Source organism: Ruditapes philippinarum, unplaced genomic scaffold (assembly GCF_026571515.1).
Source record: "Ruditapes philippinarum isolate M1 unplaced genomic scaffold, ASM2657151v2 ctg563_1_1_1_1, whole genome shotgun sequence".
NCBI lineage: Eukaryota > Metazoa > Mollusca > Bivalvia > Venerida > Veneridae > Ruditapes > Ruditapes philippinarum.
Window position 1 is genome coordinate 48,747 of NW_026855307.1, and position 12,062 is coordinate 60,808.

General features: G+C 29.5%; 1 protein-coding gene across 6 annotated transcripts in view; it reads left to right on the forward strand.

Moving 5' to 3' along the window:
- The window catches only part of LOC132742865 (neurogenic locus notch homolog protein 1-like), a 27,221-nt gene continuing 15,159 nt past the window's right edge, over nucleotides 1-12,062 (forward strand). For 3 of the 6 annotated variants that reach the window (XM_060731358.1, XM_060731362.1, XM_060731361.1), the window contains exons 1-3: nucleotides 1-132; nucleotides 3,567-3,699; nucleotides 4,918-5,012. In XM_060731358.1, the coding sequence (XP_060587341.1) occupies nucleotides 5,000-5,012 (13 nt within the window). In that variant the 5' untranslated portion in view covers nucleotides 1-132; nucleotides 3,567-3,699; nucleotides 4,918-4,999. Of the gene's footprint in view, nucleotides 133-3,512; nucleotides 3,700-4,917; nucleotides 5,013-12,062 lie in introns of those variants that run through there. The other 3 variants (XM_060731360.1, XM_060731363.1, XM_060731359.1) reach the window with 2 other exon arrangements.

The following is a 12,062-nucleotide window of genomic DNA, read 5'->3' on the forward strand; positions in this document are numbered from 1 at the left end:
TACAGATTACCTTAGTACTGATCAATAGTTTAAATTGATATATACTTTGCCACACGATAGAGTTACTTTCTATTTAGTTAATGATAACCGTGATTTAAGTTTTTGGATTTACGCTATTTGTGTGTTTTAATTGTAAGTATTAACATTTGTTTGTAGATAAATAGAGCGGTTTTGTAACCTCCCAGTTTGATCATTTGTAAATTTATATATTAAATGTGTTTTTTTGTGTAATTGTTGTCAAAAAATGTCAGTTAAACATGTTTTTTGTGTGTGTGTAAAATAGTTGTTTATAATGTCAGTTATAAATTTTTAATGATTGCCCCTTTTCATTCAACATAACATGTTTGTTTATTTTTTCCTCATGCCGAACGAGTTCGATCAAGATTGATTTTCCCTGTTCTTGACAATAAATTTATAAATGTAATGAATATTACATTTTAAATCAATGTGTATTGTTTTAAAATAACCGTTTACACACGAGTTAATTGTACTTGTTATTTGTATCTATTGCAGGCATAATCAATGCACGTTTAAAAAAAACCACCCAGGGTTAAGTGCAGACTTAATCATACCAGTCGTTTCAAAATACACAGTTTTTTTTTTATTCAATTAGTCAAAATTATAAGTCATTTTAAAATTTAAAATGTTTATCACTTGAAAAAAATATGTACCCGAGGGGTTCCGTATATATATTTGTGTCGTCATATTTTTGACTGGTCCTTATATCAAAAATACTGTTTGCACAAACAATATGTCATGTATTTGAAATCTTGCATTTGTTCTGTTCTCTCATTGGTATATGTATTGATTTGAGATAAATAAAGTACTGTTCTGTTCTACAAAACACTATAAATTTGCTGATAGATAGAAAACGATATTGGTGATTTATTATGACACTTAAATTGATGTTGTTAATTGATGGAATTATAGTAGTAAATTTAAAATATATGCAATGTATTTCAAGTATGAATATCCAACATGTTTTAAAGTGTATAAAGCTAAATATGTGCGGTCTGTTATTAAAAAAATTATTGTTTAGATTTTTGAAAAGAACAATTCAAAAATAAATGTATGAAAGAAATATGTTCGTATATATCCGTTATTCCAAACATTCAAAATTGGGAGATACCCGGTATTAGAAAAAAAGTAGTTTGATCATTTATGTATATCTCCATATTCATGTCACTATATAATCTGTTTCTGTATTGATACACTATCCTATCTGAAATAAAATCAAATGATCTGCTACAGATTGTATCATGGTATAATTTTATCAGTATAATTTATGTATTGATAAATTAGATAAATGGATTTTAATCAATACATGTCTCGATAAATGCACCTTAAATGAGTATATACTTTATAAAATGTTCTTCATCTTGTGTTGATATGTGTTCATAAAATCATAAAATTAGTAAAATCATAAAATGTAATGCATTTTGTATTTCAACAGCTGACATATCATTTAGCCGTTGTACATGTGACATAAAGCAATAAAGTAATGCTGTTCCATTAGGAAGTGAAAAGTTAAGTCAGAAAGCTTTTGAAATAATTGTGATAAAATCTCTTTATTTTTAGTGAGAATGATATGCAAATATCAGCAGTACCTATTAATAAAACACAGTTATAATCAATAGAGTTATAGAGGAGCCAGGGTTTAACATTACAATGGTGCGTCTTCATTTATAACTACGATATTTGCATGCTAGTTTCTGTCTTTTGGATTGCTTCTTGCTACCTCAATAAAAGAAACAAAGAACTGATGCACCCAAACACAATAAAAGAACAACAACACCAACAACAAAAACAAACAAAACACCATAAAACATGAAAAAGAAAAGAAAAACAAAAAATGACACAACACCCCAAAAAACAAAAAACAAAAAAATTTAAAAAAAACACAAAAAACAACACAAAAACAATAAACAAACAAAAAACACCATAAAACATGAAAATGAAATGAAAACTAAACAAAAACCAAAACGACATAAACCAAGAAACAACAGACACTAGTGTCACAAGTATTGTATTTTCTTATGAGAAATAACAATTGACAGATCTAGCTTTGCTAGAAAATGAAAAGTAATGGAATGTTATAAACCCATATAATATACTATGAAAAGTAAAATTAAAATACGTGAAAGGACTATGTACTAAATGTAATATATTAAACGTTTAAAGGCCCATTATGCCTCATGAATATTTTTTATTTGTATGTCTCAAAAAACCTTTTATTTTTGGTGTCTTGTTACAGATTCATTGGTTTGTTGCAAATTGGTATAATTATAGTGTATGGAAGTCAAAATACTACTTTGTTTACATTTTGCTACCTTTATAACACATTTAGTACTACACATTCAGCGCTACTTTTTTCTGTTCTTCTGTTGTTAAAAAATCTAACATGCTCTAAATCCATTAATAAAACATTATTAAACACATGCTTGGCATTTCTTAAGAATATAATAAATATGGACTTCTGAGGCACAATAAGTAATTGACGTTGCTACTGCAGAATACAGAATATAAACAAACTCTAGTCGCTATGGGTAAATGACGTATCAAAATTCATATACTTTGTTTGGCTTAAATTTGATTGTGTTATTCATCGTTCATCGATTATTTAATGTGAAATAAAAAGAATCAAATTATATTTAAATTGCGTACGACCATACATTCTTATGCAAAATAATTTTGAGATTAAATAAAACATATCCTGTTTCATTTGCGCACAACAAAACTAAAAATACTAAAATAACACAGTATAAATAATTTGACATTTAAGATAGTAGTTTATTAAAGTACAGACACTTGGGGTGTAAAATTTCTAAACGCCTTAAAATCCTGACATATTGTATATTTATTAATCCAAACACATGCACTTATCATATATAACATACGCAGTTTTGGAAAAAAATAGTCTTTATTTTTATTTTAAATATTCATACATGATTTTTATCAATTATTTAAAAACTTTATATATGAGTTATATGAGTTATATACACCACTCATACATGATTTGTATCAGTCATTTACATCTTTCATATATGATTTTTTATCAAACATGTATATACAATTCATGTATAATTTATATTAGTTATGTTTATCATTCTATTTTATTATGTATACCAAATTTATTTTTCTTAGATAGATGAAACATTCCGATAGATGTAAACTTATTAATTTCCGATTAAAAAAAAACAATCTGTCAATATTATAGAATTTGTTTTTGGAAAAAGAAAGAAAGTGTCCGTTTTACAACGTTTTACTGTATTCGTTTTATATTCGTTTCATAAAGGTTATACCTGTATATAAATGCTAGAACATAACATCCGCTTATTTGTACGCATTTCTTTAATCAGTCTGTTTTTTGTGCTATTGTGTTATAGATATAATAATGTTTTGTATAATTGATACATACTTGCAGTATAACGTAGAAAAAGCTTATTACTTTGCGCAGGAAAAGTAAACGCCTATCTTACAACTTGTACTTTGTACTTTATAATTGCATCGATGTAGGCGTATTATGAAACATGTTCATTGCACACCGTTTTCTTGCTTTTTTTCAGATGAGATGAACTTAGCAGTGATGTAAATTAACATATTTTCCTCAAAGCTTGGACAAAAGTTACGTTTCTATTTTAACAATTTGGACTTATTAAAAGAGTGGTTAACTTAAACGTTCTGTATGTAATTTGTCAAGTAAGATTTTCTGTTATTTGATTTGTTTTTATTTGTTTGCCTTTTTGTAATGTCCATTTTAATTGATTCAGTTTTTGTTTTTGTTTCGGTACCGGATAAGGATAGCCAGACAACCTTGGTAATATAAATATTACATTTTAGGCGGCGCAAGCTACGCCATTGTTTATTTCAACAAAAATGTTACTGTTAAATCTGACAATGCACGAAACAATAAATTTTCAATGTTACACGTTAATGCCATTCAATGAAAAGCGGCATATGATCCCCAAATAACAAAAAATGCGTGTGCTCTTAACGAGAAAACAATGAGCAAAACTAAATGACATGGGATTTTGAAAGGGGATCAGAGGTAATGAAGCCTACATATCATAGATAAGACGCCGTCAAGAGACATATTTAAAAAGCAGGCACCATATCTTTATGATGATTAAACAGTATTTAAGTAGGAATACCGGAGCAACACAAGTTGAAAAAGATAGAGAAAAACGGAATCCCTTAAGAACGCTCAAAACGACAAAATTTAAAATGATTCAAACCCGGTTTAGTAATGGAAAGTGCAAGTTACTGTCAACTCTCACTTATTAATTAACGCCTTTAAAGCAGCACGCCCCCCCCCCCCCAGATTTATGCTAATTTTCATGAACATTTTGAAAATGTATCTGAATGTTTATATTGTGAAGTAACCAAAAGGAAGCAATTCACACATTTTCAATGACTCATACAAACCACTGAAATTACCAAAAAGTGGTCAAAATATGCATAAAAAGCATTTACTGCGTTAGTAGAAATATGGTTGTAAATACATTGTACTGGAAAATCCGTCATTAATCGCACAGAACATGTAAAAAAATACTTGAATCTTTTTACCTTCCGAAAATTTTAGAGCATTTTTCTTAAATTTGATTTTATTGAAATATTTTGACTCAACTGGAGGCATGTTAATGCAATATTATGCACGGAATAGCCGTCAGTGAAAGTCTTATGTTTTGTCTTGTCTTTTCATTTTATAGTATGAAAATAACCCAGACGACGGGTTGTATACATAACGGATGGTCGAAAACTATTTATCTTTTATAATATGGCATATATAAACGCACACCCTGTTATTAAAATAGAAAACATTATAGATCAATATATAGCTTTATAAAGACGACAGCAGTTGAGTTGCTAGGTTGCCCTTTACAATTGAAGATATGTTCATCTTTTTAAAACTTTTAGGTCGCTCACGAAAGAGTTATGCACAAAACCACAGCGTTTCATAATGGATAATGGACATTTGTTCTAAACAAAAACCTGTGCAATGTTAGCTGTTGGTAAGATAATTTCGTTTTATTTCTAATTAATTTATTAGGTGTCTGGAGATTATGCACGTCCTTTTTTCCTATGCTGAAAAATGTGCTTGCTATGGCAACAAAAAGACTTAAAATATAGTATAAATAACAATATTTGTGATAACTAAAACAATAATGAGACTATTTTGTGAAACTTGAGATATGGAAAGATTGCAGTATGGAGATTTTGCACATCATTTTAAGCTCGACTATAGGAAGATTATTGAAAACTGTGCTACTTACCCCGCCCAGATTTCTGATAAAAGTTTTTACACAGTAAAATATTTTACACGATAACTTCTTTATTTCTTACGGTATTTACTTCAAACTTAAAATATATGTTTCTTATCATCACCTACATTACATGTAGCAAAGTGCATCATTTTAGCTCTATAGTTTTAGAATTATCATCCTTGAACTTACAATTTTCATGAAAAAACTTCTTTCTTTCTTAAGGTATATCTACTTCAAATGTCAAGTATGTGTTCCTTTTTATCAGTCAAATCAATAAAATCATGTGTGAGAGAATACAATACTATAGCATGGCTGTTTTCAGAATTATGTCTCCCTTGAACTTAGATATTTTTCTAGATTTATCTTATTGAAACTTCCTCATTTCTTAAATGATTTACCATGTTTACTTAAACCTTGGAAGTTGCTTGAATCAGAGCGGGTTTCAGTTGCAAGCTATTTCGTTTTCTGGCGTTATTTGGTCTACGTCATGATTAATAGGTCAGGTTTACATCAACCGGGGGTACAGACAGCAAAATCCTACCTTAATATGTTTATATGTTTATTATTTATGGCGTTAATCTTGCCCTTTTCTTCAATTGTCAATTCTGGCACCAGTTCCAAGTCGAAAAAAAGGACTACAGTTTAAAGCAGATTTTAGAATCCGTTGCAAATGCAAAGCAACATGCCTACCATTCTCTTTCTTTAAATATGTTAACCATGAAAAACATTATATTTACTAACGTTTATACGATTTACATAAACACAAATGAATATTTAAATGATTTTTACTCGCTCCGCTATAAGTGATTTTAAAAGTCGTAAAATTGTTGTCTGTATTTGTAAAGAAATTGATTTGCTCTTTAATCTTTGTTCTTTCACGGTAATGATTATTAAAAATCTATTAGTGTCATGTAGCAATACTAAACATGGAAAATTCAAAATAGAGAGAAAACAGAAACCCTAAATATCGCCCAAAACGGCAATATTGAAAATGTTGCAGGCTCAGTTTGATGACTTAAGTAGCCTGTTCAATGAACGTGCACATTCAGGATCACTTCCATTTGTATGCTGTGAAAAGGGTTACGCTTCAACGCGGCATTTTTTTTAAGTCAAAGGTTATTCTTTTGTAAAGAGTTATTTATACGTATAACCATATATATATATAATTGGTAAAGAACCTGTAGCAATGTTTTAGTATGATAGATTTAGCTTTTTAACACAGTGGCACTCGTTGATAAAAAAAAATTTACTTCCTGTTTTCATTCCCACGGTAATCGTTTTTCGTGAACTGAATATAACTTCGTTCATTTAAGAACACTAAACACTATTTGTTTTATTATTGCATTTATTTCTGTTGATAAACTGCATACCTGACAATTTAGTTAATTGTATCAGTCAACCCAGCTTTATCAGAGTGCTCACCAATACAATACGGAATATTTATGGTTTGAAAAAATTTAAATCAAGTAGGATTTTTTAACAATAATGTCTCTTTCAACTGAATAAAAACGATAGGGCTATTTGGGACTATTTTTTATCGATGTGGTCATTGGCTGTAAATGCATGGATCATTGCACGCGGCATGACCTGCAGATGTCCTCAACAGGATTTTTGTAGCATTTTAAGATTTAAAAAAGGACTACATATTAATATCTAAAACATGATAAACATAATGCATATGCCAAAATAAGTGAATGATCTGATATGTAAATAAAGAAGTAAGTCATTTGACAGTTGAAGGGTAAAAATTGAATATACTCTTCAAATGTAATCGTAATTTTTCTTATGTTAGCTATCAATTATTCAATGGACGCATCAGTGTCATATGGACCCCAGTCATAGATCTTGCCGGTGTTGTTATTACAACTATTACTTTTGAATGTAAATATTTATATAATTATTGATAATCATTGTTATTTCCGTCTTTTTGAATGTTTTGCTTCAAGACTATGATCGATGGCTGTTGGTTTGTAAAATCATTTATCTTTTTACTATTTTATAGGGTTAACGCACGTTTTTCCGTGTTATAACGTCTGCAGAGTCCCGAGGAACGGTTGGTGCCCGAGGGCGAGGGCTCCAACAGTTCCGAGGGACTCTGCAGACTTTATAACACGAAATAAACGTGAGTTGACGCTATTATAGCACAAAATTTTCAAACAGATTCGTGATGTATAGTTTATACAAAACACAATTACATTAAATTCTTGTGCTTGGACGGTATTTATCCAATTTTATGTTTTACGTATGCGTTTCATTTTTCCGGGGCCAACAACTTGGAAAATTCTCGGAACCGAACGAAATTTTGAATTTTAATTGATTTAACAAAGCTTGGCCTTTGGAGATTTATTATCTCAAGGAAAAAAACGTAACATTACTCTACCCTCTACCCAAGACAAAACATGACCCTCAGAAATTCTTAGAATGATTTCAGATTGATGAGTGACATCAGAATCGGTTTTTTTTCCAAGCAAACAAGTTTATAAAAAAATCAGGCACTAAGCATTATTCTCTCAAAGAAATATAAAGAGCATTTATCAACATTAACATAAATAAAAAATTTTTTCTAATATTAATTTTGTGTTATCTAGTTTTGTAAGTTAATCGGAGTGTTAAACTGAATGACAGGTAGATTCTACTGTATATGTTTACATTGACAACTGTCCGTTTCTTAGAAAGGGCGACAACCAAGATTATCTATACGCCGTTTTTCCGGCATAGTTACCTGAATATGCGACTGAGGCCCTCGAATCAATAAATTTCAATACATGTATAACAAGAGCGCATGACTCTTTGGCAAACAGGCCAAATCGTCATTTTTTGTTTGTTTGTTTACTGGGCCCTGTATGTATTGCGCATAGGTGAAACCGGGCTATAACAAGAGCGCGTGACTATGTTAACACATGGTTTTGGTCCCGTTATAACATGGGCAAAAGAGGGAAAAATAGCCGATTTTATGCTATAATCTACTTTGTTTACTCCACATGGCGTCCATTCTCGTTCTTTATTGGCGACTCATGGCTATTTTGGACCTTTTTGATAAATAGAGAATCATAAGTAATGCAACTAAGTAACAATACTATCAAGTTTACACGGCAAAGTTCCAAGTTATATTTAATGATATTTAAAATTGTTCTACACAAAGAACAAAATCTGACTGATGATGAAAGTGCTTATAGTTTAATAAGCATAAAATGTCAACGTCATGTTAATGCGGGTGACAATTAGATTCATGATTTTAATACCGATACATGTGCATAGTACTTCAAATTGAAGGGGTCAGTGCAACAAGGTACCTAACTACAATTTTGGGTGAAATTGAGTTAGGACCTTTGTGATTTAAAGAACGTTATTATTAGAATAACCTCCCTTTGTTACCCATTTCTTTGTTTTTAAGGTGAAAATGGTTCTCAGAGGAACTTAACAAAGGTCCTAACTCCAGAGGTGGTGTTGGTACCTTTGTTACATTAAACCTATCCATTTTTTTCTTGTTTTGAGGCGAAAAATACATATGAAAATATGATTATATTTTGATTTTATGTCAAAATGTGCATGGAAATTTAAAACAACAATGTTTTCTTCTATGTTTTGTCAAATTAATTTGCAGAAATGTTCATTTGTGTGAAAATTATAACAAATTTTATTATGTGAATTTTGTGTTCATGGAGATAGAACCTTTTTTGCACATATACCATATCATCCCTTTTTAAAATTTTGCATGAAGACATTTAAGTCTTAAAGATATTGTTTAGAGATTTTCTATACATGTATATCACCATAAAATTTATTGTTTAAGAGGAAATGTTTAAAATTTAAGCATTTAGGATGCTTTAGGTAGTTAATGTTAATTGTATAAATATTTTACATTTTAGCGACAAAGGCATGTTCTGGTAGCTTTTGTTTCATTTTTCGAGACCATATTCTGAGATATTGAAACTATACAGCTAAAGCTGGTGTTTTTTTTATAATATTTGTAACTTAGGTTATTTAAATGTAGTCGGCTAGTGAAAATACGTTTGTTACAGTTCCTTAACACAATATTTTTGAAATACATGTAATTATATTCTGAATTATTGAAAACAAAACTTTTATTCGTAAGATAGGTTCTTTTATATTTGAACTGGCTTAAATGTTAAAGTTTTGTTTCTTTCTTCTATGGAGAATATATGTTTAAAACTCATTTGTTTTTGTTTCCTGTAGTCAGTCAATAAATCAATTAGTTAATGAATCAATCAAATATTCATCAATTTATCAACTAAAGGATGTGTAACAAATACAAACTATACAATTGGTGATTTGTTTGATACGCCTAAAGTTTTTTAAGCTTAATATTAATGTGCAAATACATTAGGGGTTATATGATAACCTTTTAGTTGATTGAAAAGTTGAAAGATATGTAAATTTTAAGCTCAAATACTTTATGCAATTGTTTTAAAAGTTACAAAGGTCCTAACTCCATAGGATTTAGAACCGTTTTTGCATAAGCACATTTGATAAAAATAACTTTTCTTTCAATAAAATGGTTAAAATGGTGTAAAACATACAACTTTGGTTTCAAATGTTCTTTTTATTAATAACATTACTTATAAGTGAATTAATTTTAAAATATTTCAATTAAAACTAAAATTTCAGAAAATGACCTTTTTCTCAATTTAATGTTAAAAAACGTTAGGTACCATCTTGCACTGACCCCTTCTATTGTAATTTCGTTCATCAAACTCTATAAAAATCTATTATACGGCAATTCCAGAAAAAATATAAACCTTTTAAAAGTAATTCTTTTGAGGACAGAATAACCTATTCGTTACATTCAAGAGTGTCAGTGTTTGTCAGTTACTCTTTACAAAAAATAGACTGAAAAAAATTAATTACCTTAAGCTTTACACCACTCGCGTTAAAGTGTAACCCTTTCCGTAGCATACAAAGGTTGTTTTTTTTATTTTAACTCTTTCTCTCACTGAGATCGCATATATTTCTTATCAATTTCGCCATTTTGAAATAGAATAAAACACATTTTACTACATAGGATAAGATGAGCAACACTTTAACCATCTTCAAAACGAAACCAAAATATTATTTTTCGACTAAATCTACGTGATTTGACGTGCAGTAAGTGTTATTACTTTAAGGAACAATCAGTTTTTTCACAATCTCTCTGTGAAAGATCAACAATGAAAAACTAAATTGTAGAAAGGGAACGGTAGGCATGTTGCTTTGCATTTGCAACGGATTCTAAAATCTGCTTTAAACTTTAGTCCTTTTTTTCGACTTGAAACTGGTGCCAGAATTGACAATTGAAGAAAAATGTAAGATTTATGTCATTCATAATAAAAATATGAACATTTTAGGTACAGTTTTGCCTTCCGTACTCCCGGTTGATGTAAACCTGACTTTTTAATCATGGCGTAGACCAGATAACGCCAGAAAACGAAATAGCTTGCAACTGAAGCCCGCTCTAATACAAGCAACTTCCAAGGTTATGCAAAGTGTTTGATAAAACGGCTTACAAACTGACGAAGATCCAATATTCTGTGGAAAGCTTATATTTTTCCCCGTAGACTGGTGCATATCCCAAAGAAATTGGTACAGAAACAAAATATTTACGGCTATTTTCTTTTCCGAATCGAGCAATATTTGTCTTGGAAATGATGCCGAAAATGACATCATAGTCACGTGGTATTGCTACACTGTTAAAACTCCCTCATCATATGACAAGGTTTATAGATTAAGCGTTCATATTTCCAGAATTACCCCACCCACTTAAAATTTAAATTTTCTTATTTATTCTATAACTTTCTTATTTCTTCATTGAAATACTTCAAAATTCAAATACATGTATATGTTCATTATCAACACCTACATCATATGTGATTATTTTAATAAGTCTAGCGCCTGGGTGTTCATAACTTTTTATTTTATTTTGAACTGTGAAAATTGTTATATTCTTAAGATTTGTTTTCTTTATTACTGTAAATGGTATATTTTTGAAAATTGTTTTTTTTTACTTCCCTTCTTTGTAACTAAAAATGGTGTCTCCTTTAGACTTAAAATTATTGTATGTTCATAAGTCAAGCTTCTTTATTAGTTAAAGAGTTATTATCTTCTTTAGTTTAAGAATTTTGCTTTAAAAATGTTATACTTTAGTTTCAACCAAGGATATTAAGAATTTACCTTCTGTCTGTCATTTGTCTGTCCTAAAAACTTTTTCCTGAGATCACGTTAAAAGAACTTGGAACTCTTCCAATTTTTTTCTTAAAATAGAGAAAAGTTGAAAATACTTATTCATCCTGAGAAAACTGGATCTGTTGATTATCTGTTACATTAACATAATTTCTTATTAGGCAGGAAAACTTAACACATTACTATGATACAGACAAACTAGAAACTCAAATGATTTAAGTTCATTAATGTCTTCCACAATTGCATTATTAAATGGCCATTGTCCTTCAGAATGTTGCTGGGGTTCAAACCGGTAGGGGACTTTTGTATTGCTTGTAATAATATGATAGTTGTTTGTTATTTTTTTTTATTCTTATGGATTCGACATTGATATATTGATAAATTTATATGCTCTACCTTTTTCACCATACCATAAACCGATAACTTTTATGAATGTCAAAAGAAATTTATATATTAAAACTTTTCATGAATTCCAAATGAGATACATTTAATCGATATATTTTAATGAATATCATATAATAAATACATTCTGTTATTATCGTATAGAAATACAAGAAAAATGAATATCATATAGCAATATTGTTATAAGACAAAAAATATCAGCGATACCATTAATCGGTA